Source organism: Myotis myotis, unplaced genomic scaffold (genome assembly GCF_014108235.1).
Source record: "Myotis myotis isolate mMyoMyo1 unplaced genomic scaffold, mMyoMyo1.p scaffold_m19_p_7, whole genome shotgun sequence".
Taxonomy (NCBI): Eukaryota; Metazoa; Chordata; class Mammalia; order Chiroptera; family Vespertilionidae; genus Myotis; species Myotis myotis.
The window spans coordinates 791,173-816,657 of record NW_023416379.1 but is presented as its reverse complement, the minus strand read 5'-3'; the positions used below and the strand labels follow the sequence as shown (position 1 = coordinate 816,657).

The 25,485-nt window shown below is 49.3% G+C and overlaps 1 protein-coding gene across 20 annotated transcripts in view; it reads left to right on the top strand.

The window, feature by feature from the left end:
• AFDN (afadin, adherens junction formation factor) overlaps positions 1 to 25,485 on the top strand; it is a 101,315-nt gene that overhangs the window by 18,601 nt on the left and 57,229 nt on the right. For 13 of the 20 annotated variants that reach the window (XR_004968809.1, XM_036317063.1, XM_036317056.1 and 10 more), the window contains exons 2-8: positions 13,670 to 13,865; positions 17,036 to 17,151; positions 17,791 to 17,954; positions 20,601 to 20,761; positions 22,330 to 22,487; positions 22,888 to 22,999; positions 24,297 to 24,464. Coding sequence is in view for 19 of the 20 variants with exons in the window: in XM_036317063.1 (XP_036172956.1) it covers positions 13,670 to 13,865; positions 17,036 to 17,151; positions 17,791 to 17,954; positions 20,601 to 20,761; positions 22,330 to 22,487; positions 22,888 to 22,999; positions 24,297 to 24,464 (1,075 nt within the window). In the remaining variant the exon portion in view is untranslated. The remainder of the gene's footprint in view (positions 1 to 13,669; positions 13,866 to 17,035; positions 17,152 to 17,790; positions 17,955 to 20,600; positions 20,762 to 22,329; positions 22,488 to 22,887; positions 23,000 to 24,296; positions 24,465 to 25,485) is intronic. The other 7 variants (XM_036317055.1, XM_036317069.1, XM_036317067.1 and 4 more) reach the window with 3 other exon arrangements.

Genomic DNA, 25,485 nt, shown 5'->3' with positions numbered 1-25,485 from the left:
AAATTATTGTCTTTCTCTAGTTAACTTGTAGGCATTATTATAAATTTTGATTACTCGTCTTTTGTATATTATGTGTTTTGCAGATGTGTTTTTGTCCATAGCTTTTCATTTTTTACAGTGCCTTTTGTCACATAGGTTTTAAAACTTTTGAAACGTAGTTGGTCATCTATTTTTTTCTCATTTGATGGATATGTTCCGTGTTTTATTTTGAAAGTTTTACAGTTTGACTTTTTATACCTAGATATTTAGTCCAAATGCTTTTAATATGGCAGCACCTCCCTTGGTCCCCTGTCCAGCCTGATGCCCCGAGAGCCAGGGGCCGAGGAGCCCATCCCAGATGCTTGTTCACTTGGCTCCCTCTGGATCTCTTTTCTCAGACAAGCTTAGCAGGCCTTTAAGGGCATGTTTGTCTTTCGTTATCTGTTATGTAGTAAAGGGTTACTGATGCTTTAGCCTGCCGTATTACCACGATGCTGGAACTGGCAGTGGTACAGCCTGTGTTTGTCCACCAGGGTAAGGGGAGGTGTTGTTCAATGGTTAAAAATGTGGCTTCTTGTTTCAAAATTGCCCGAGTAAGAATTCCGGCCCCCGGGGATCAGCTTTGTGATTGTGGTGACTTGACCTTCCTGAGGCCCAGTCCTCACCTTTAAGACAGGAACATAAATAACAGCACGTGTCTCCCAGGGTTGTTAGATCTGAAGCAGGTGATGCATGCAATCACCCAGCACAGTGAACAAGGTATGTTAGCTAATCCTGCTGGTGGTGTGTTATCATTATTCGTTCTTTCTTTCTTTTCTCTCTCTGTCTCTCGTTTTGTTTGCCATAGCAGAACACCTTGCTTGTTCATGTCAGGACAAAAATTTATAACCACCTGCTTAACCTTGTATTAGTTGATGTCACTTGTGGGGGAAGGGAGATTTTTAGCAGTAGGTTTAGGTTTAGTATTGTGTGCTTTAGGTTGATTCTGCAGCCCATATCTTAAATTGAAAAAAATCTTATTTGTTGCTGTTTCTTATTTTATGTGCAATTCTATCTAGAAATAGTAATAACTTCAAACGTATACTTAAGTGAGACTTTATGAATAATAGTAACTTTATATACAAAAACAGCATCATTGACTTTGAGGTTTTTATTTCATGGAACCTAATCTTATCAATTTCTGTCTCTTTGTCTTTGAGTTCCTGTCTATGATGTAGGTATTCCATTAATTATCTAAAGACTTTATTCCGGAATCTACCTTTTAGTCCATATATGTATGTGTTAGCTTGGGACATTTATTTAATAGTGTGGAAGAGTCTCGAATAGGGTTTGAATATATTATCTAGTGAACAGAATCCTACATAATAAAAGGCTAACATGCAAATTGCCCCAACCAGCAGTTTGACCAGGGAGTGGGGCCAGCCAGCCAACCGCCAGTGTCTCCTCCCCGCAGCTGGCCCTGTCCCCGATTGCCCCCCACCCCCATCAGGGGTGGGGTCGGCCAGCCAACCTCCCGTGTCCTCTTCCCCTGGCGGCCTGGCCTGATTGGACCCAAAGATCTCATATGCATACTAGAGGCCTGGTGCACGGATTTGTGCACCTGTGTTGTCCCTCGGCCTGGCCTGCGGGGATCAGGCTGAAACCGGTAGTCCGACATCCCCTAAGGCAGCGCAACCTGTGGGTCGCCACCCCTTTGGGGATCGAACGGCCTTTTCGCAGGGGTCGCCTAAGACTATCCTGCATATCAGATATTTACATTATGATTCATAATAGTAGCAACATTACAGTTATGAAGTAGCAACGAAAATAATTGTATGGCTGGGTCACAACATGAGGAACTGTATTTAAAGGGCCAGAAGGTTGAGAACCACTGCCGTAAGGAGTCCCAGATTGTGAGAGGGTGCAGGCCAGGCCGAGGGACCCCACTGGTGCATGATCTGTGCACTGGGCCGGGCCTCTAGTGTTTCAATAACATTAGATGACAGTCTACTTCAGTCGTTGCCTCTTCTCATAATTCTCTTTTGCATTCTATTAAGAAAACGTTTCCACTGAACAGGAGCCATTCTCACCAGTATCACCCTGCCCCGCCTAGATGCTCTCTGCCCCTTTCTAAATTGGTGCCGGTAAGTCCCCTCAACAACAGGCCTCTGGTCCCCAGTCCCTGTGCCGGCTTACATGGCCGACCTTTTCGTTTTTCTCCTGCCTCGTGGCATTCCCGTCGGCTCTGGCCCTCGGTGATGCAGCAGGTGGAACCGGCAGTGGAGCCGGGTCCTGGTGGCGGCAGGTGGAACCGGCAGTGGAGCCGGGTCCTGGTGGCGGCAGGTGGAACCGGCAGTGGAGCCGGGTCCTGGTGGCGGCAGGTGTGCAGTTCACGCTCGTGTGGTGCTCGGGGAGAGAATGTCCGGCACCTGCACCACGCAGTGTTGTTGTTAAACCCTCACCCGAGGACGTGGTTCTGTTGACTCTTAGAGAGAGAGATGCAGATGTGAGAGAGAAACATCCGTGGGTTGCCTCCTGTGCTCACCCACCAGGGCCAAGCCTGAAGTGTAGGTGTGTGTCCTGACGAGGAACCAAACGCCCAACCTTTTGGTGGCACAGGGACGACGGTCCCACGAACTGAGCCCCCGCCAGGGCCAGCCAGTTGGAAAAATCCCAGCTGTGAGGCCGTGATCACCACCACAGCCAGGCACCCTCTGTCCAGCACTTGGTTTCCAATTTGTTCTTTCCACCTTCGCCCCAACCTCCTCTCACTTGTAAGACATGAAAAGCCTCAGATGTGGGAGTACTAAAAACTGCCTGTTTTAAGATCCACTTGTATTAGTTTGCAGGACTACAGTAGACATTTGGACATATTTTTAATTTAGATACGTTCCTTGAAGTTTTTTTTTAAATCAAAATAGGGCTGAGTACTGTGAACTCTGCTTTTGGCATGCTGGAGAATATAAATGGAAGCCTCGTATTTCTAGGAAGCTCCTTTGAATCAGTTGACGTAGTTTAAGCATTTACTTGGATGTGAAAGTTACTTTAAATACAGGAAATGGCAGTCTCAATTTGTGCAGAGAATCTATGGCACATTACCCTTGTTCAAGTCCAGAAACTTTTTTAGAAACGTCTTTTTAGTATTTCACACACTTAAAGAATAGTCTCAGTGCCAGTTTAAGAAGCAGGTTATCAAAGCCAGCTCTCTCATTTATCTTGGATTATTTTTGAATATTATAAGGTTGGGGCTGGTTCAGGAACATGGTTGTTTTCTTGGAACAGAAGACATTTCGAGCCCGAGCCGGCGTGGCTCAGCGATTAGAGCGTCATCGGCTTGTGCACTGGCGGGTGGTGGGTTCCATTTCGGGTCAAGGACGCACACCTGGGTTGCAGGTTCGAACCCCATCCATGGTCCAGGGTGCATGTGGGAGACAGCCAGTCCACGTGTCTCCCATCGGTGCTTCTCTCTCCTCCTCCCCCATCCCCTCGGCTCTCTGTAAAGACTGGATGGAAACTGTAGCCTCACTACTTGAGTGAGGCTTAAACAAAAGGAGGAGGCTTTTCAGAATTGTAGCATCTTGATTTGGTCAGAGCATAGGAAATGCTTTGAACTTTTGGACATTGTATTTCAAAAGCAGGATTTAAAATGTTGTGTTATTTTTTCTACAAAACTTGGTCTTTTGCATTTTCCACATGTGTGAGTGCCTGGGCCTGTAGTATGTGTTGAGTTGTTTTTGCTTTTTGTTTTGTTTTACTAGAGAGAGGACTGCACCCTCGGGCGGGAGTGACATTTATCATCAGGCACCGTAGTGTGGCCGTAGTGTGGCCGGTGCTTTTATAGACAGAGGCAGAGCGTGACCACAGAACCCGGGAAATAAATAGCAGCAGGAAATGCAAGCGCCCTGGGGCCTTGCCCAGAGCCACAGGAGGTGTCATGAGCTCTGGTCCCTTCCCAGGCCCCGCCTCCCGGCCTCCCGGCCTCCGGGCCCCACACACTGCTGCTGGCTCCCTGAGCCGGGCCTGGGCATCGCCATCCCAGGCCGCTCCTGCTGATAACTCCCGATTCACAGAATCAAGTTCCTGGGATGTTTTCTAGGGCATCGGAATTTTATAAAAATAGACTTATTTTGTATTTAATAACACTTAGTTTGTAATTATAACATGTTCATTTTAAACATTTTGATAAAATTTCCAAACAGATGAAACCCGTTTATATCCATCCCCAGACATTACCATTTTCCAAGTTTTGTGATTCTTAATTTATTGTTGTTTTTGTAGCTAAACTATTTTAAAGCAAAAGCTAAAAACTAACATGTTATTCTCTGTTTTGCTGTGCATCTCAAAAAAATCCAACAAGAATGCAGTAATCCTACAACGAATTAACCATAATTCTTACTGCCTTCTAATAGGTAGCCCTTCCTCAGAGTTCCGTCTCTTTCAGAATGTGTTTTTGCAGTTAATGTATTTGAATCAGAGTTCAAACAAGGTCCACACATTATATTTTTGTCCTCTTATGTTTCTGAGCGTTGTAGCCCCTCGCCCACTCCCTTTTTGTTCCGTGTCGCAGACTTGCTGGGGAAACCCGGCTGGCTCTTCCTGTCGGATCCCCGTTCCCGTTCTGGGCTGGCGTTTTCCCAGAGGTGGTGGAGGTGGCCGTCTTGTTTTGGTGGCGTTAGAGCCTTGATGGGCTGCAGGTGCAGCTGTGTGACCGGATGCCTCCTCCTCAGCGTGAGGCCTGTGCCCCTGGCGGGGTGAGACCAGCAGGAGGCGGAGCTGTGACCGCCTGCGCCTCCGCGGGAAGTTCACTGGCTTTAGGCGCAGTGCTAGCCTGTTCACCCTGGTGCCGGTACATGAGGACCTTCAGGCTTCGCATAGAAACCTTCTCTCTGATGTCGGGGAGGCTGAAAAGGAACTGGCTTGGGGTTGGAAGCTGTGGGATTCCATTCATAGCAACCAGCTCCGCTCAGTGGAGAGGGCGATGTCATTTTGTGTCTGTGAGAGAGGGAGTTACCAGGTTTGTAGTTCAAGGACGTGGATCCGCTATAATGTATTTAGGTTTTATCAAGGAATTCAACAGTATCTTCCATCGTATTCTTGTGTTTAAGGGCTATGGTTTAACAAATTAGTGCCAAGCTGACAAATGTTACTATTTGGTAGACTAACATGCAAATGACTCAAGAATTTTAATTTTACTGAAACCTAATTTGAATCAACAATATTAGATGGTCACCAAAAAGCTAATGCAATTTTAAATTGCATTAATTACAGGAATAGTGTTAGAATTAGCAGTGCAGCTGATCAGACAGGTGGGTTTTTGTGATCAGTTCTGGAAACGGTCTCAGGCCAGGAGGCCAGAGCAGAAATGTGTTCAGGAGAGAAGGGAACAAGCTAGCAGATGGGCTGGAACGCGCTCCGGGAGGAGAGCCGCTGAAGGAATGAACTCGAATGGGGATGCTGTCCTGGAGAGGTGCTGGGCTCGTCATAACCGCGGCTCTCCACTGTCCCAGATGGACACACCTTGGGTGGGTGCTGTGGCCTCTCGTGCACAGAGGCCAGGGACGGTCTGGGCATCCCACAGTGCCCTGCACGGCCCCACGGCCGAGAGTTACCCCGTCCAGAGGGTCAGTGCCGAGGGTGAGACACTGCTCGGCCTGCACTAGACCCATAGAAGGAAAGAACCGCCCGACCGCGTGGCTCAGGGTGTACACAGAGGCACTTCCATGTGTGCGTGAACGCTCATTCCACCAGCCAGTCCTTGTCCCGTGTCCTTACCCGGGGCCACTGTACCTAGCAGGAGTCCATTGCACTCTACTCCATTTCATTAATAACTTGGAAAAATGATCATAAACACAGTGTGAGTCTAGGTCTAAGTGATACCAAAGGGTCAGAGTAAGCCCAGCCATGAAAGCTGTGTGAAATGAACTGGGCTTTGTGTGAGGCAGTGCCTTCTAGTGGCTGAGCTGCAGGAAGGAAGGCTGCCACGCTCAGCGAGGCAGTGAGTTCCATGCGACGTAGTGGTCAGGGCTTCTTAACTCGAGGTCTGCTGATAGGTTTTGTGGGGTCTTTGAACATGGATGAGAAAGTAATTGCATCCTTATTTTCAGTAAATAAGCTTTTACTAACATCTAATTGAAATTTAGCATTTTTATCACGTAGGAGTTTATACTCATACCTACCTCAGCATTAGAGTTGTATGAGCTGACTCTAGATACTTGTATTACTACTAGTGGCCAGTGCACGGATCCGTGCACATTGAAAGGAAGTTAATTAGAAGAAATATTTTAATATCGCTGTTCACCCTTTCTCTACAATAGAAGTGTCAGAGGTGAAAGAAAACTAGTAAAATGTACATGAAAATAATATATAAGTTGATTAATAAATAAACAGTAACATATAACAACAACAAAGACATGATATGAAAACAACAAAAACATGATCTAAAAACAACATTGATATAAACAGTGACTGATAAAGTGATTAAACTTATTCTACTATCTCCCTGTACGCCACATTAAGGAGAAAACACTTTCAGAGTGCTTGACCAATTTCCCTTGTGATGAAGCATTTACAACTTTAACATCACACGCTCTTTGAACTCGTTAACATCACATGCTCTTTGAACTTGAGAGAAAGCAACATATGACCATGTGCGAAAATGGGTTCAGGTAGGAATATTCCTACTGTGTCTAGAGTTTGTCCTTGTGATTTATTAATAGTCATCACAAATGCTGGCATCACGGGGAAACTGTCTTTGAATTAGTTTAAATGGGAGGCCAGTGTCAGACGGGACAAATCAGTTTGTTAACCATTAATTTTTAAAAATATGCCCAGTTTTCTGGAAAATTTATATCATTTGGAGAAATGTTGCCTTTGCTACAACATTGAGTAAATTTTCCATCAGATGGTTTTTCATCGGAAATTTAGGGATAGGCAACATTGACATGTCACAGCCACTCCGCCACAGCTGTGTTCGATAACTGCACCCTCATCCACCTCATTTTCGCTGTGAAGGCAGTTCCTGCCAGTATTGGTAGTACTTCAGACATAGTCTGTCGATAACGTCGCTTTCTTTCAGCCTCAGAGGTACGTTGTGCCAATAGCTGGTCTTCAGATACATTCTGTCGACGATGCCGGCTTCTTTCGGCTTCAGAGGTGCCTTGTGGCAATAGCTGGTCTTCAGGCATATTCTGTCAACAATTTTGGCTTCAGAATGTCAACAAAAACGCGACCTCATTACCTGGTGCCCACAGTCACCGTTTTCCGGGCTGGGCGGGGCTGTGGGCTGCTTTTTGTGCCGTGGGGTCTCGGCAGTGTCGGCTGCGACTGGGTGGCTGTCGCTCTGGGGTGGTGGTGGGGCCTGTGTCCCACTTGGGGGAGCCGAGTGTTGCTTTGTTGATGCCAGGTCCGTGGTACTAGGTCGTTCGTGGTGCCGTTTCTCTGTAACTGGCTGGTGTGCATCACAACAGGTCCTGCGTTGAGCGTCTGCCCCCTGGTGGTCAGTGCGAGTCATAGTGACTGGTCGGAGGGACACTTTGCACATTAGCCTTTTATGTATACAGATAGCGCAGGTTTTAGTATTGTAATAATTGTGCTTTAGTGGAATTGTTCCCGTTGTAACGCTTTGTATTTTATCTTATGGTGCGAACAGGCTGTCGCTTCACCAGGCTTCCAGAGGGGCTGTGGCCAAATCGGCTCTACCCTCTGGGCCACTCAGTGGCTTTAGGGTTGTTTTGTATGCATGTTTGTACAGATGTGGTATTTAAGATCACGTCAGAAATACAGACATGTTATGTTCTTTAATCATGAATGTGGTCATTTTATTCTACGGGTTTAATGTATAATTGATCATCTTTCAAATCCCCAAGATACATTTGTATGGTAGTTACTCACATACAGAGATGAACATGTGTTGAGAGGACTGGGGTAGAACTTCTCTCTGACCTCCCACACTGCTGGCTGAGGGTGGTGGAGATTTCTAATTCCATTGGAGTCTAGCAGCAAAGCACAGATTGAGCTTGTCTCGTCAACAAATGGTTAGCGGATGTGAGCAGTCAGTCGTTAAGTAGGTAATGTTGGCAGTTATAACAGGCATTTTAAAAATATGTCGGCTCATTGGTTTTCGCAGCAGGCTGTGCTTTCTGGCACAGGGTTTTGGCCTCACAACGTTTAGGGGTTGGATACTGGATTAATTTTTGTTCAACTTCATAGAAGGGGAGACCTGCTGTGGGAAGAGTAAGCCTTAGCCTGTGAAGATATTTTACAGTTGTTACTCCTCTTGAGCTTTCAGAAGTATGGTTCTTCCTGTACAGATTTTATATGATGAAATGCATATAATTTTAAAGAGCATTCAAGTCCTAGCATTTAAAAAAGTGTTTATACAAGATTCCCAAAACGCATATTCAAGTATTCTTTCTATCCTCTACCTAAATTATTAGTACTCAAGTGTTATTACTGTTTTTTTAAAAGTGGGTCAAATGGGTATTGTCGCGTTGGTGGTTTATGTACTAGTAACCTGTGTTTGCGATGAAGGGGTCCATCCTGTCAACAGCTGTTTCCTCCAAGGAAGGGAGGGGCAGGGGGTCATCTGTTGGAGGCTGGCCTCGGGGGTCACAGGCCAGGGAACGGGTTTCAGATCCGTGTTGACCACGGTGAGAAGAAAAGGGACAGGTGCGGTGGCCTGCTGAAGGGCAGACCCGGTGGTGCTGGTCAGCTCGAGCGAAAGGGGGCCGCGCTGCCTGGGCAGTTCCTGCCAGAGCGGCGCGGAGGCCAGTGATGGTCGCGTTCACTGGTTCATGAGACACTGATAAAATATTCAAAAGAAAATCTCCATCTTTAACTTTTTGCTTCCTGCATTGGCTCTCTAGTAATTTCATAATATTAAACATTAAAAGTTGTCCTTAAATCAATTCCAAGTAGTGTTTCATTTCTGTTGTAACACAGTAAACCCTTGATTTTGCGGACCTCAATTTAACGAACTTCAGATTTAATGGACAAAATTTCTGGTCTGTATATCATATGTGAAAATTAACACCCTATTAATTTTAAAATGCTTTTAACCAAGATTTGCTTATTAAATTAACTGGTTATTTTGTTGTTGTTAATTCACTGTTATTTTTAGCAAGCTTAAGTGGATAGGCCATATGTTGGAAAAAACACTGTAGTTTCGCCCACCTAAATAAGGAATACATCGCTGTAACTGTAGTCTGCACATTCAACCCAGGACTCGCCGCTCGTAAGCAGTGTTCAGGGAACGATGAGCACGTGATCACACCCCATTGACAAGGTCATTGGCTCGGTGGTCATGTGGCGTGACTCTGCAGCAGTTTTAACGGAGGCCAGAAAATAACCTGAAGGAAGGGAGCAGGTGGTGGCTGTATGGCCTTTGCTGCCCGTTGAGTTAAACGACTGCAGGTAGCACACAGGGCCACCGCACACCAGCTGTGCCGGCGAGGGTGCAGGCAGGTCCTGAAAGCAGCTGCTAACAGCAGGCACTTCATTGACATATCGGAGGGCCTGCAACTGTGTTTTTTATTTTAAATACAGTTTTCTCTTGGGTGGTTTGTGTAACCAGCTCTAAGGAGTGAGTGCTTTTTTTGAAGGAAACATCTGTCTTTGTAAATTATAATTATTGGCTACAGCATTATCAGAATACTAGTGACCCAGTGCACGGATTTGTGCACAGTGAAAGGAAATTAATTAGAAGGTGGCCAGCGGGGTGGGACTGGGTGAGATGGGCTGGACACGCCCTGGAGCCAACCTCCCATGGTCCTTCTCCGGAGTCTGCAGAGTGAGCGGGGTCCCTCCGGCAGGTGGGGTCCCTCAGCCTGGTCTGTGGGGATTGGGCCGAAACCGGCTCTCGGACATCCCCGGAGTGCGAGAGGGCACCCTGCAAAGTTGCTGTCGTACAGGGTGTGGAATGCAAACGTAAGTGTGCAGTAAGCCAGATTCAGGGTCAACAGTGCCCCAGCAACAGCATAACCCACAGCCAAAGGTGGAAACGAGCGGCCCCGCGAGGAATCGGGCTCCCTCCTCTCTGGTTTTGGGGTGCATCACCCAAGAACCACCACTGCCAAGTCACTGCAGCTCAGCAGCTCCTGCGTTGAGCTCTGCCCCCTGGTGGTCAGTGCGCGTCATAGTGACCGGTCGAACGGTCGGATACTTAACATATTTGCCTTTTATGTATATAGATTAGCCCTGTCATTGAGACCTCAAGGCTGTTTCTTAGGGATGTGAAGGTTTGTTTTCAAGAGGGCTTATCAGTTGGAAACAGCCACACAGGGAGAAGGGAGAGTCGGATGTTGTTACTGAATGCTTTTCTTTGTGTGTGTGCAGCCTCGTGTTCGGGCTGTCGGAGGAGCTCCCACAGCAGTGGGAGAGGCAGGAGGGGGACAGCACCGAGGGCCAGGTGGTGATGGCTAGGTGCCGGATATGGTTTGTTCGCTCCTCCAAACAAGCTTATTTGGGGAATTTCACTCACGTACTCATAAACTCACTCAAAGCTATTCAGTGAAAGGCCAGCCGCTGTCCTGCTGCGGGCCCCAGGGCTACCACTGTGCGTGGGGGACAGGCTGGGAGACAGGCAGGCGGTCAGGGCAGGTCGTAGACCGCTCTGAACTCCAGGCTCCTCTTCATGCATCCACCTAGCTCTTCGGGAGCCCCTCTGGGCCTCGTCTGCAGAAGGGGAGGCACTCGCATCACATCCAGCTCCCTTCAGACGATGAGCTACTGCAAGCACGGCGGTCAGAGGCCAGCTTCTGGGCCGGGAATGCTGGCAGCTGTGGGCCCTGCTGCGTGGCCAGCTGTGATGGGAGGACCTGCTCCTTGCCCGGCACCGCAGGGGTGGTCCTAGCACCACTCAGTGCGGGGCTGGGTGCTGACCTCTGGCCTGGCACTGGGGCCTCCGTTGCACGTTCGTCATCATTGTTCCTGGTGTTGGTCGTTTGGTCACTGCACTCCCAGTGTGGAGGTTCAGGAACTGGATTTTATCAGTCTCCTCAGATTGGATAAAATAACAGCAGCCAAGCTTAGAATCGACTGAATAAATGAACAGAATATTAAAGTATTTTTTAAGGGAATATTCTAGTAACAACTGTACTCAGCTATTTCAGGCAAACTAAATTGTTAAATATCTCTGCTCTGGGCAGGAGTGCTATTGCTTGCTGCTGACACTCTGTCCTTAGGGTTACTCTTTTTTCCGCCCCTCCCCTCCCCCATTTATCTCCACTTCCTCTGTAAGCTTCGTGGCTGAAGCACATTAATGCTGGGACTGTATGTTTGCAGTCTCCTCTGCCTGGGAGGGGCCTCATAGGATGAGGGATGAAGGACATGGGCTCTGCTCCAAAGGGGGCCTTCGCCAGTTCCCTGAGTCCTGTGATCTCGCTCAGCTGGCATCCCTTGCAGGCACGGGGCTGTGTCTGTGCCCGTACTCTTTGGTAGTTTGGAATTGTTTTTTGACAATTCTCAGAGAAACTGGTGCTTCCGTGTCTTTGGGGACCCGTAGGTGTATATGTAGCTGTTTCGTTCTCATCACAAATGATATACAACTAGTCTTTTAGCAAAAGGATGGGATCCTCTGGAGGCTCTGGCCTTTCTGGTCTGACGGGTTCTGCAGGGTGAGCGTTGGCAGGAGCCGGCTGAACGCTTGGGACTGACGTGAAATACAGGTGACTCCAGTGGTGGTGGCGAACGCCTCAGCGTCCTGGGATAGAAATAGGACTCCTATAATAAAAACTTCAATGTATGTTTTTTTCTAAAGTATTGCAGGGGCCTCTGGAAGAGGCAGTGGGTGAGAGCGAAGCAGGAATGCAGAACTTGACTGATTGCAGAGGGTGGGCCGTGGAGGCGAGGGTGGGGTGAGGACCCGGAATCGGGGTGCAGAGAGTGTGAGTGACACACAGTTTGGGGGTTCAGGAGCAGCTTTCACGCACGTTGTTCCGTGTGAAGGTTTCAGGATCGCAGCGGAACGCAGAGCTGGGAGCGGGGACGTCTGAAGAGCTGGCTGGACAGGCAGGTGTGTGAGGTGCAGCGCCCAGAGCAGGACCTGCATGTAGCTCCCATTTGCTGATTCACCCGTGACAAGCCCCACCTCAGCCCAGAATCTGTGCTCAGTGCTGTTTTCCCAACACGCATGTCCCTTCGCTTTGGTTTCTCTTGGGCCCGTGGGGAGCGGAGGGTCAGACAGAGTGAAGCTTGGGGGTGGAAATGTGCCTGTTGTCTCACTTTCTAGTGCAATTTTCATGTCGTTTATATAGTTAACCCCATTCTAAGATCCTGTTTTTCATACTTTTCTCCAAATCAATACTTGTCATGTCCGAATTATCCGTGAAGAGTAGCTGGTGGATTGGGAAAGCAGAGGGGAGCTACTGGGTGGGCTTTGAGCGCTGTGGCCAAGGCTTGGCATCCGAGAGTGCAGGCGGCCACAGAGCGGCAGAGGAATGACGCGGCCTGACTTGGCTGTAACGAGGCTCGGATGGCCTGGGTGTGTGTGGGGATGGAACGACTGGGTATTGGGGGCGGGGGGGGGGGGAGGGGGGACGCCCCCTGCTGAGCAGCGGGATCCGCATTAGTGCTGGAGCCAAGACTGACCCGGCGGTGGAGGTGGCCCTGCCCTGCCGCCTCCCCGATGATGTGTGGCCAGCAGACAAAGGCCTGCGGGATGCGATCCTCCGAGAGTCCTGGGTTCCACAGCAAGGGCCTGAGACGCATGTGGTCTCACCCACGTGACCTGTAATACCTGGTTAAAAAGGAAGGAGACGAGAGGGGAAGGGCGCCCCCTCGTGCCTGCCTGCAGTGCTGCTGGCTGGAGTCCATGTCAGTTTAGAAGGAAGGTGTTGAGAACAGTCGACACTGGGAAGGCTGATTTGGGCAAGTAGTTTACTTTGGAAATTAGTTACAGTCACATTCTACAGTTTCCTTCACTCACGTTCACGGCAGAAACGAGGCTGGCGTTCCCGTGCTGCTTCTATGATCTTGGCTGGACAGGCTCAGGGACGGACAGGCTCAGGGACAGACAGGCAGGGACTGGCACTCACTGGGTCTGGATCCAGAGCTGGATTTGTCACATAAATGCTTGAGCAAGACACTTAAGCTGTGTGAGTTTTCATGACCAGGTCTTGGAAGTGGGGTTTACTAGTACCTACTGAACTGGGTTGTTGTAAAGACGTAGTAGAACGATGCACGCCCAGGGGAGCTGGCACTTGCGGAAGAATCAATAAATGTTGGCCGTTACTACGGCAGCGGCGCTGTAGCCACTATCTTCCCCAGGAGACCAGTGAGGCAAAGAGCAATTGTATATAACTCGTCCCAAGTCACATAATTACATCTGAAGACAAATCCCCGTCTCTTACTTTCTGTCTCAGATGTGTGGGGTAAGGAGACGTTTTTAAAAAGTGGGGAATCGCTCTGGCTGGGTGGCTCAGTTGGTTGGAGGGTCATCCCATACACCAAAAGGTTGTGGGTGCGATTCCTGGTCAGGGCGCATAGCTGGGTTGCTGGTTCGGTCCCCAGTTGGGCGTGCATGGGAGGTAACCGATGTCTCTCCCCCTCTCCCTGTCCCTTCTCCCTTCCTCTCTTTCTAAAATCAATGAAAACATCTTTCTGGTGAGGATTAAAAAAAAAGTGGTGAGTTGCCTTTTTCATTCACTAGTGTTAGAGAAAGGGGATCTTTTCAGAATGTTGTTTTTCAAAAATGTATGATTTTGTTTTCTTCTAGGACCTGGAGTTCCATGGAGTGATGAGGTTTTATTTTCAAGACAAAGCGGCTGGGAACTTTGCAACAAAATGCATCCGGGTCTCGAGCACGGCCACCACGCAGGATGTCATCGAGACGCTGGCCGAGAAGTTCCGGCCGGACATGCGCATGCTGTCCTCTCCCAAGTACTCGCTCTACGAAGTGCACGTCAGCGGAGGTCAGTGTCCCCTCTCCTGCCAGGCAGGCCCCCCTGCCCCCACTCCCCAGGTCCTCTGGCTTCCTCCCGAGAGCCAGGGAGCGGTGGGCAGCGGCAGAGCTGCTGTATGTCGGGGAAAGGTCTCTGCATCCCCAGCACATGTTTGTTGGAAGTTGGATGGATGTCCTTTTACACGTGCTTGTTGCTCCGAAGATAAGTAGCGTGGCGTTTCCTAAGTAACTCGCCCACAGTCTGGGCACAGACCGTGCTGAGGGTGTGCTCCTTGCTTTTGGAGAGATAGTTGGCGTCACTCACGTGTGGAATGTACAGCACAGTGAGCAATACCCAGTTGTGTGTGAGATGGGTCGCCAGCCTTCCTGTAGGTGGTGATGTGAACAGCGCGTTTCCATCGCTGTGTGGGGAACTCAGGGCGTCTGAGGAAGCTCTAGTAATTTCTCCTTGTTTTAATATTTGAAATATCTGAAAATATTCCATATATCTATATCAAGTAACAGTTTAAATTGGACTGATTAGAAATTTACAAATTTGAATGTTTCAGAAATGTCCAGTCATCTGCAAAAAATGTAATTAATGCAGCAAATAAAGGATTGCATATAACACAAACCTAATTTGAATACTTGTTAAGTTCTATCCACAAATCCTTTTTAATTTTTTGTTTGTTTTTACTTTAAAAAATACAGCTTTCTTTGTAGATTTGAAATTGGGCAAAATTTTTTGTAACTTGTGGAATTCAAGTTTGGCCAAACATCCCCCACCCCCCGACAGGGGTATGTAATGTAGGCCATGGTTGTTTATTACTTTCTTAAAAAAATATATTTTTATTGATGTCAGAGAGGAAGGGAGAGAAAGAGAAGCATCAATGATGAGAGAGAAACATTGATCGGCTGCCTCTTGCACATCCCACATTGGGGATGGAGCCCGCAACCCGGGCCTGTGCCCTGACAAAAGCGAACCCTGACCTCCTGGTTCATAGGTCAACGCTCACTGAGCTACACCAGCCGGCTGTTTATTACAGTGGGGCCTTGACTTACGAGTGTCCCGACTAACGAGTTTTTTGAGATACCAGCTGTCTCTCTCCGGATTTTTTGCATTGAGTTGATAGAGTAATTTGAGTTAACGAGCTCCTTAACGAGCTTGGTCTCGGAACGAATTAAACTCATAAGTCAAGGCCCCACTGTACTTCCTTAAGGTTACAGGGTCTCACCTACACAAGCAATCCCGGCCCTGAGTGACGCAGGACAGCCGTGGCTGCGTGTCTGCGGGGGTGTTCCTTTGCTCAGGACCTTGGAGAGGAAGACAGCTCCACTTCTCCGCATCCGGTTGGTCCGCGGAAGCCACCAGGTGGAGTCTTTGCAGTAACAGGATGCAAGATGGGAATTTAAGATCTAAAAGCAGCATGGTTTTGATTTTTTTTAAAAGAACCGCTTTCCTTTAGATTTTTAAGATTAGATTTGCTTTTTTTTAAAATATATTTTATTGATTTTTTACAGAGAGAAAGGGAGAGAGATAGTCAGAAACATCGATGAGAGAGAAACATCGATCAGCTGCCTCCTGCACACCACCCACTGGGGATGTGCCCACAACCCAGGTACATGCCCCTGACCGGAATCGAACCCGGGACCCTTCAGTCCGCAGGCCCACGCTCTATCCACTGAGCCAAACCGGTTTCGGCTAGATTTGCTTTTAATAAAAAAGTAAAATGTCTTACTTGTAAGGAGGTGAAAACCATGGAGGCGTAAAAAGAAAAGGAAATGGTCTCTCCCCAGCCCTGAGGCGAGGGAGCAGCCAGGACAGTCGGCCTGTCCTTCCACCCCTTGGTGCTCAGAGCTGCGGGTCCCACCGGGGCCTCCGGTGGAGGGAGCCTCTGGGCAGACCTCAGTCTCCCCTGGTCACGGAGCCTTGGGGGTCAGGCAGTTCTTAATGGCACCCCTTGGCCTCAGGTCACACCGAACACCCTGTTTTATTGAGTAGCTGGATTTAGACAAATTAGTAAGTGTTTATGCCAGCCGTGGGCAAACAGTAGGAAATCCAGGAAGGCAGGAGCTACCTGAAAGTGAGGACACGTGCACTCAGGGGGGCACGTGTGCGCTAGGGCACCTCACCCTGGGTTCTGTTTGCTTTTGTGATTTAGCCGTCATTGTTCTTAATATTAGTCTCTAAGCCTGCAGTGTGAAGGGCTTTTATCTAGTGCAGACTTCACAACATCATGGTAATTTTGGTTTGTAGCAGGAATTTCAGACTTCTTAATCCAGTTACTGATCTGTCACTCTGATTTTTATTTCTCATGTTTTCAGTGGATAAGACAGGAACTTGGAATGAGCTGTGCTTCATTACTGTTTGCACGCCCTGTTCACTAACTGCCTCTGTAGGTCTGCTTATGCTTCACCTTGCCCTGTCCCCCGGCTGCCTTTACGGAACACAATAGGCCCGCCTCCCAGCTGTGCTGCCCTCATTGGAGCACAGCCTGTGCTCAGCACCTGTTGACCTGTGCCGCCTGGAGGCTCCTATTGGGTGGCCAGGCTGGGTGGCCTCTCCAGAGGCCTCAGTGGCCGCCTTCTCCCGGCTCCGTGAGCCCGATGCTGGCTGGGTTCTGAGGAGGAAGGAAGACGGACACTCAACTGAGCACTTGATCCCAGCACAGAACAGGAGGTGGGAGCTTGTTGTTCCCGGAAGCGCATGTGAGGGGCGAGGGTCAGAGGCACAGAGCGAGGAGGAAGAGCAGCCACTTCCACGCCTGAAGATGCCACGTGGGTCGTGCCTGAAGCGCAATGTTAATGCGCGAGGAAAGCCTCAAGGACCAGTGGGACGTCTGTGCTGTGTTAGCACTTCCTTCCTGTTGCCCATGGGACAATTTCATTTCCAGAAACAGGCTTGTTTAGCAAGGTTCTAGAAACTGTTTCCTCCCTGGTTGGTGTTTCCCAGTTCCGTTCTGAATGTCGTGAGGAAGTTGTGTCTGGCCAGGTGTGCACTGGATGCGTGGTGGTGTGCAGACAGGGCACAGACACCGAGTCAGGTGGGAAAGCTCGCGGAGCATTTGCGCTGCATTCCAGCCTGACAGCAAGGCCTCGAGGTGATCCTTCTGTCTCTCGCATTAAACGCTGTCAGGATGTTGGGTGAGCCACAGCCGCCCGGTAACCACGGCTTCCCCTGTTCTCTTTCATGTTCTGAAGAAGAAAGAAGATTGGATGTGGAAGAGAAGCCCCTGGTCGTGCAGCTGAATTGGAATAAAGATGACCGCGAGGGCAGGTTCGTCCTGAAGAACGAGAACGACGCCGCTCCTCCCAAGGTAGGCCCCGCCCCCCTCCTCCTGGCAGGCGGCTGCTCCCCAGGATGTCGCCATCCGCTCTGTTCCTCGGCGACCTGCCTGTTACCCTGTTACATTGCATAGCAATGGTCACTGACCGCTGGCAGGCCATGCTACAAAGTAAGAATGAACAAGCAGATTAACAAGATCCAGAAAAAAAATTGGACATTTTTGCTCAAACTATCCTTACAGCTTTGCTTTATTAAAAGCCAGTTTATTACAGCTGCTTTACTTCTTTTGAAGTTAGAAACACTATAAAGTAGATAATGACATAATGCTTAGTTATTTCTGTATTTTCATTAGGTTTCTTTTATTCAAATTACTCTATGTAAACTATTTGGATTTTTATTTATTGAAAATCAGATTTCATGATTCTCACCCCAGTTTTCCTGCTGGACTTGCCTGCTTGTTTGCTTAGCAGTTGTGAGTTGTGCTAAAGTTCACACACAGTGAGATGCACAGACATTGGCGTGTAACTCGTTAAGAGTTGATGCCTGCGCTCACGGTCAGCCCAGTGGAACTGGAGGACTGCCCCGGCGCGTGGATGAGCCGGGCTCGGCCCCAGGTGAGCTTGACGTGGTTCTGTCGTAGCCAGCGTAGTGATCATGTCCCTTCTGTCAGAAGGCTCAGAGCAATGGACCTGAAAAGCAGGAAAAGGAAGGCGTTATCCAGAACTTCAAGCGGACTCTCTCCAAGAAAGAAAAGAAGGAGAAAAAGAAGCGAGAAAAAGAGGCCCTGAGACAGGCATCCGACAGAGAGGACGGGCCTTTCCGAGGGGAAGACGTGTGAGTTATGTGGCAGACGCGCCTTTCTTTGTGTTCTGAGCCAGGGGTGTGAATGCCGCGGGCGGTCCGGTCGGGGGAATGTGGGCGAACAGGGCTCTTCTGCTGGAGCTGTTGGCTGACAGCACCTGTCGCTCACTGAGCGCCCAGTGAGCAGGCCAGCGGTTCACAGTGCTCTTCTTTCCGAGTGGACATGGCTGTCCACGTCTTCTCTTCACCTGCACCCGGCCTTTCTTTTATTTCTGCTTTTGAGGTCCTTTAGGCAACAGTGGTTTCTTATGTACCTCAGATACGCTTACCACACGCTCAGAGCTGTCACGGGCAGCGAGAGCAGCCCGGTCCCTTACAGGGCCATGTGCACTGACTCCCACTCCTCCGCCTGCCACCCAGCCCGTCCTGGGCGTCCTGACCTGCGCGGGGGTGTGGGCTTCTGACCTCAGAGCCGAGGGAACGGAGCCATTGCGCTTCTGTTCGCACAGAGAGCGAGGTCGGGAGAAGTGACTTCCCCTCGTGTGGGTCTCCAGGTCTGCGTGCCGCCTGTCAGCTCTCTGTCCAGGTCGCCCCCGGTTGTGCCGGGGCTCAGACCCGCTCGCCTTGGTGCCGACTGCGCAGTCGTCTGTGTGTCGCGTTTCTCCACTGAGGGCGGAGGAGTTCACTTGTAAAGGAGGAGTCTGTAGACTTGCCAGAGGGAAGGAGTCCCTGCCGTCACCTGAGCCGAAGGACCAGAGTTTGTGTCTGCTCCACAGACGCACACACGTCCTGTTTATGAAATAGTCACAGTCTCAGAACTAGAACTTCCCACATGACGTTTCCCCACTAATGAGTGTAATTTATAGCTCACATTAAAATATATTCACAGATCTGCCTGTAGTCACAAATAGGTGTTCTAAGTGATCTAAGTGCCACACTGTATTCTCTCCTGCAGTTTTCCCAAAACGGGTGGGACCAGCTCTGCTGCTGCTTGTAGGTGCTCACAGGGTCTTGGTGCTGTTAATGCTCCGGTGACGCCCCTTGCTCCAGAGCGGTGGGGGTTCGTCTCGTTGTTCCCTCAGGCTTTGCTGGGGAAGAATGGCTGGGGGCAGCTCGGGGGCTTGCTGCCAGGTGCGCCCCCAGGAGCCCCCCCCTCAGCTCCTCGTGCCCTCAGCACTGCTGGTGCCAGAGCATGCTTGCTCTCAGTTAGAACATCTTCAGTCATTAGAGTTTACTTTATCATTAGCAAGGTGATGTCTGTCGACGTGTTCATTAACCGCTTCTATTCATGCTTCTGTTGCCATGACTTCCTCAGGCCTTTTTTCCCCACTTTTGATTGATTCTGCATGTTCTGTATTGAGGACATCAGCCATTAGTCAGGGATGGCATTTATTTAGCATGGAATTGCAGCCCGGGTTCAGTGTGTTACCGTGGGCTTCAGTGCTGACCTGCTAGGCATTGCTGCCCACGGAAGAATCCTGAGTCTAGTACCACATAGCAAGGCTTTGTTAAGGTGGTTCTACATGAGAAAGGACTTGTATAAATATATTGCTCATGTGTGAGGAGCACCAAAGGAAAGAAGAGTTTAGAACAGCCGTGGGCAAACTACGGCCCGCGGGCCGGATCCGGCCCGTATGAAATGAATAAAACTAAAAAAAAAAAAAAAGACTGTACCCTTTTATGTAATGATGTTTACTTTGAATTTATATTAGTTCACACAAACACTCCATCCATGCTTTTGTTCCGGCCCTCCGGTCCAGTTTAAGAACCCATTGTGGCCCTCGAGTCAAAAAGTTTGCCCACCCCTGGTTTAGAACCTTGGTAAAGGTTTGTTTTTTTATCCATTTAGTTTATGAGATGTGATATATTATTTTTAAGAAAATTAGCTACTTAAAATGCATTAAGTCACTCAGCTTGATGGAATCAAAGACTGGTTGTTAATTAAATGATTTTTATGATTGATGACCAACCAGTGTGGCTCAGTGGTTGAGCATCGACCTATGAACCAGGAGGTCACTGTTCAATTCCCGGTCAGGGCACATGCCCAGGTTTCGGGATCGATCTCCAGTGTAGGGTGTGCAGAAGGCAGCCGATCCATGATTCTTTCTCATCATTGATGTTTCTATCTCTCTCTCTCCTTCTCCTTTCCTCTCTGAAATCAATAAATATATATTTTAAAAAATTTATTTGTATGATTGAGAATGTCATCTTCAGTAGCATCAAACTTTAGTCAAGTACGTCAGTGTTCCCTTCATATTTAGTTTTTAGCGCATCCCTCTGTACAGCTGACCCCTCATAGGAACCGTTGTGGCAATTCCCTTCTGAAAACTTAGCTTCAAGAAAGTGAACCTTGGTGAACCTTTTAGTTGTTAAAACATGTACAGTCCATCTTATTTCTTGGGGTTGGGCTGTTGTGTCACTCTTTTTAGGGTAACATGGGTGGAAATTGCTGAGTTGTATAATTGATACCTTTTCCTGAGCTTTGTTAATACACAGTAATTAACAGTATAAACTCACCATAGGATTTGAACTGTAAGTTTGTTGAGTTCGGTCTGTCAGTTTGGACTGAGAGAGTACACTCTGTCCACATTAGCTGTGGCTGCGCGGCGATGATGTCGCAGTGGAACAGTTTCTGACACAGAAGTGTTTCAGTGGTGTTGGTGTCCTTGTTTCTTACAGTGAGAATTCTCGCCTGGCTGCTGAGGTTTACAAAGACATGCCCGAAACCAGCTTCACCCGCACCATCTCCAACCCCGAGGTGGTCATGAAGCGGCGGCGGCAGCAGAAGCTGGAGAGGAGGATGCAGGAGTTCCGCAGCTCGGACGGGCGGCCCGACTCAGGTCAGGCTTCTGGTCTCCCGTCGCTTGTTGTGAACCGAGCTAGTAATTACCCGTCTAGGAGCAGAGCCCTGCGAAGTTGAGTGAACGGGTGACGTGGCCTGTTCACAGTGCATGTCGTGTCTGGTCCTGACTCAGTGTGGGCCCCCGTGTCAGAGCCCTGTTCACAGAGGGCTGTTCCCTGCAGGGCCAACCAATCGACATGTCTCTCCCTCCCTCCTCCCCCCCCCCCCTCCACTCTCTCTAAAAATCGATGGAGAAAGAGCCTCGGGTGAGGGTTAACAGAAAAAGGAAAAGGAAGGTGGTAAAGTTTTTAAAAGGGCAAGAGGAGCGCTCATTAACACCTCCGCGTGCTAACCACGTTCCAGACCTGGGGGGGCTCTGTGTGTCAGAGGATATGAGGATGAGCTGCTGAAGAGTGTAAACGGGGGGTTCAGGAAGCGTTAACGTAGCTTAAGCTTCAAATCTGGAGCAGCTGGTATGGACACAGGGTGGAGCGAGGACTTGGTGGCACACCCCGTGGGGACTGCCGCTCTGAGGCCTGGTCGCGGGCTCCTGACCAGCGTGGACCCCGCCCAGGGCCTTCGCTGGCCCCGGAGCTCGGGGCGCTCCTCCCCGCCAGGCTTGTGCTTCGCACAGCGTGGACGCCGTCTTCAGTTACTTGTTGTTTCCGTGGTAGTCACCCTCCCCCAGCACCTCCTCACACCTGGATGCCAGGCAAGCACACTCGCCTGTTCAGTGACAGTGGGGCCCGGGATCTGCGTGGGTTTTCGTGGTCACGCGTGTTGACAGCCTGGGCCAGCAGTCTGTGGCCCAGTACAGTGCGGTTTCGTTAGAGACCTAGTGTTTTTACTGTGAGTCAACTTGTCACATGGTAGTTTGATCATAAGTAGAACGCACACGGTGACACCAAAGTAGATCTCTGTAGAATTCCATTAAAAACATACAAACAACAACGAAGATCCCAGGATATTGCGTTGCTCTGCCCTGGTTGGTTTTCCCTCCCAAGTTAGTTCACAGCTGGAAAGGGTGCTGGTGTGAGTCCTGGGAGTACACACCGGCCCAGTGCTTGGCGGCAGGTCCCTTCTGAAACACCAACGTCTCCTGGCGTCCAGTTCAGTCTTTTCCAATTGGTGTAGTCAGTGGGGTTCATATGAACTTTATCCGGGTTTTAATTTGTCTCAGATCGATGGTGAGAAGGTAGAGACGGGGGAATGTCTGTGTGACAGCGGAAGGTGAGGACACGGGACAGCCCTGGAGGAAGCAGCAGGACTGTCTACTCGCTTCCTCCTCGCTCCGTCCCTTATCCTCGCAGGAGTCTGTTCCCCGTCCTGAGACCAGCGGGGCTGGAGAGGCCAGGAGTGCGCTGTCCCCCTGCCAGGTGCGCGCTGTGGCAGAGTCACTGTGTCGTGTGTGCCCCAGTAGGAGATGAAGATGGAATTGCCTCCGTTCCCTATGGGCCTCCATTGCAGCGAGAACTTGGGCGCCCTTTTTTTTTCTTAAGTGATTGCAAACGCTTGCTGCCTGTTACTGGAGTGAAGGTGTGCTCAGAGACGTCTGATGTTTTCCAGGTGGAACGTTGAGGATTTATGCAGATAGTTTACGACCAAATATCCCCTACAAGACCATCCTGCTGTCCACCACGGACCCTGCGGACTTCGCGGTGGCCGAAGCGTTGGAGAAGTACGGCCTGGAGAAGGAGAACCCGAAGGACTACTGCATTGCCCGGGTGAGTGGCTGCGGCAGCGCCGCCCGAGGCGCCAGCGAGAACTTGCCAGTGAGCTGCCCCTGGGCTGATTCCTTCCCCTGTGCAGTTTAGAATGAGAACCCATGTGTTACAGCCATAGGAGAGCATTCCCTCTCCCGTTACACACGTTACCGTGCTCCTGTGCGAAGTGACGGAAGGAAGGAGGCAGGCTGGGAATAAAGGTCGCCGATAGTTCTATCAGGGGGAGCAGCGATTCACATTTCGCTGTATGTCCTTCCAGGTGTTACTTGGCCTGCACAGGTAGAGTGTTTGACCAGTTTGCTTTCACAGTGACTTCTGTTTACCCCCAAACCATGACTCTTTCTTTAAATGCCTGTGATTAACTTCTGCGGGACAGTCACAGTGGATGGCTTTGTTTTAGGTTATGCTCCCTCCTGGAGCCCAGCATTCTGATGATAAAGGTGCTAAGGAAATGGTCCTTGACGATGACGAGTGCCCCTTACAGATCTTCCGGGAGTGGCCCAGCGACCGCGGTGAGTGCAGAGGGGGTGTGCACCTGCTGAGCCGCTGGCTCAGTCTCTCAGCTGTAGGGGAGCCCGACTGTAGGGGAGCCTGGCTGTGCTCCCTGCGGGCTATTTGTGGGGTGGGTTTCTCTGTCCTCCCTGGTCCCCTTGTTCAAGGCCACATTCAGTGGCTTGTGTGCAGACCTGGAACAGACTGTCCCCCTCCACTAGGCGTGTCATGTCTTAAAGAAGCTGGGCCCCCACACTGCCTGCGTGGAAGGTCACAGTCCTGTCAGCAGTGGAGTCCCGCGGTGCCGGCCAGATGACTGGGTGGACTGGCAGATGTGTTCCAATAGGGAAAGCGACCTGCCACCCTAAAGGTTGTCCAGCAATCGGTTATTTAAAAAATGAGCCCAGGCTTTTCACTCTGCAGGCCGTTGGCTCTCATTGTTCCAGAGCAGTGAAGGGGTTCCCTGTGTCTTGATGGGACAAGTTTTCTTGCTCTCGGTTCACATGATACGCTACCTGCTGTGTAGCTGGTCTTTGCATTAATAAATACATAAAGGTTTACTGCCAGTCAACCCTGGCAGTGCTTGAATGTGGACTGGTAGGTTTTTTTTGTTTGTTTTTTTAATATATTTTATTGATATTTATACAGAGAGGAAGGGAGAGGAATAGAGAGTTAGAAACATTGATGAGAGAAACATCAATCAGCTGCCTCCTGCACACTCCCTCCTGGGGATGTGCCCACAACCAAGGTACGTGCCCTTGACCAGAATCGAACCTGGGACCCTTTGGTCCACAGGCCGAGGCTCTATCCACTGAGCCAAACCGGTTAGGGCTGGACTGGTAGTTTTAAAAGTACACTCTCTCAATACTTTTTCTAGACAGTATACAGGTAAGCTTTATTAAAGTTAAATTCCTTTGAATTCTGAGTTAAGTCAGTTGAACTAAATAAAAATCATATCAACTAAACAGATATTTGTGTGTATAGAGTGTGTGTGCGTGTGTTACACGTGTGTGTGAGAATATATTTATTGCTCATAGGGTTGTTTACCAAGACAAACACTCATTCATTCTTACACTGATGTGTGCTTTTCAAGGATGCCACGTGCTTGGGTAGTTGATAATGTGAATTAATCTTTGCAGCTTGGTTGCTGGAGTCTCAGAGCACATCCAGAGACTGTACTGTCTCTGTTGAGTAGAGCGTACTTGGGAAGCGTGCACGCAGCTTGCCTTGGGAGATGTCATTGGGTTGCATCTTTGGTGAGCTGGCCATCTGCACTCCTGTGCAGCTAGTTCATACCCGGCATTGCTTCTATTCCAGGGATTTTAGTCTTTCAGTTGAAGAGGAGGCCCCCAGACTATGTCCCCAGGAAAACCAAGAAGCACCTGGACGGGCGGCCCGCGAAGGGCAAGGAGAGAGCCGACGGGGCGGGCTACGGCTCCGCGCTGCCACCTGAGAAGCTGCCGTACCTCGTGGAGCTGAGCCCAGGTGAGGCGCAAAGAACGGTTCATTTTGTAAAGGAGTTTTTCTCTTGCCTGACAACCTGTTTCAAACCATTTATTTTTCTAAAAAATAACCCTCATAAGATGACATTTACTTTAAAAAAAACACTCAAAACCTTAAGGTCCTAAGATATGTACTTTTCATGCATAAAAATAAAGTTCATATAGGCAGAAGTTGGTGTTGAAAAAAAAGTTAAAATAGTGGTAATAGAGAATAAAGAAAAGGTGTAATTGATCTCCATTAACATTTTTTTGTTCAAAATGACCTTGTAAAGTCCTTCCTCCAGCCGACAGCCGGAGATGGCTCCTCCCAGGCAGGTTCGGGAGTGGCAGCGTGGGCTCAGCGGTGCTGGATGTATGAACAGTGTCTGAAAAGAATGTCCTTACACTTAACCGTGCAGCGGAGAAACTGTCTGTGAGAGGGAGGGCGTCTGGTTTCAAAATGAGAGTAGACCAAGTTTATTTTCCTGTTAGGCTTAAAATACTTGTTTATAGAGCTCTCTTAAGCCAAAGCTGTTGTAAGTGAACCATCAGGTAGAGAAATACATTGATGTTCTTAAACGTTTTACATATATATCCCTATGTAGTATATATGTTTGCATATGTGATACACATGGCATGTTTATGACTTAGATAAACGACATCATTCCGAGTTGATGTGGTTTGAGGACTAATATGGCCTGTGTCATACTGCGCTGTGCGAGACAGGCGGTGGCTCTCCCTGGCCAGACTGTGTTTAACTACAGGCCGTTAGCAATCACAGAAAAAGGGAGCTGGAAACCAAGCCAGATGCATAGGCAACCCATGGTTCTCTGGGTAGGTGTTCTGTCATTCTCTCTTTTCATTCTTAAGTGTGCGTTTGTTTGCAAGGTTATGACTGCTGGTTAGACATGGTGCGATGGTCCGGCCGGCTGCATCGATGCAGGAGAAACGGTGCTGCTTTGCTGGGTACTGGCAGTCGGTGCTCGGTGGCAGTTTGCTGCGGGTCCTAGTTTATGCTGATGATG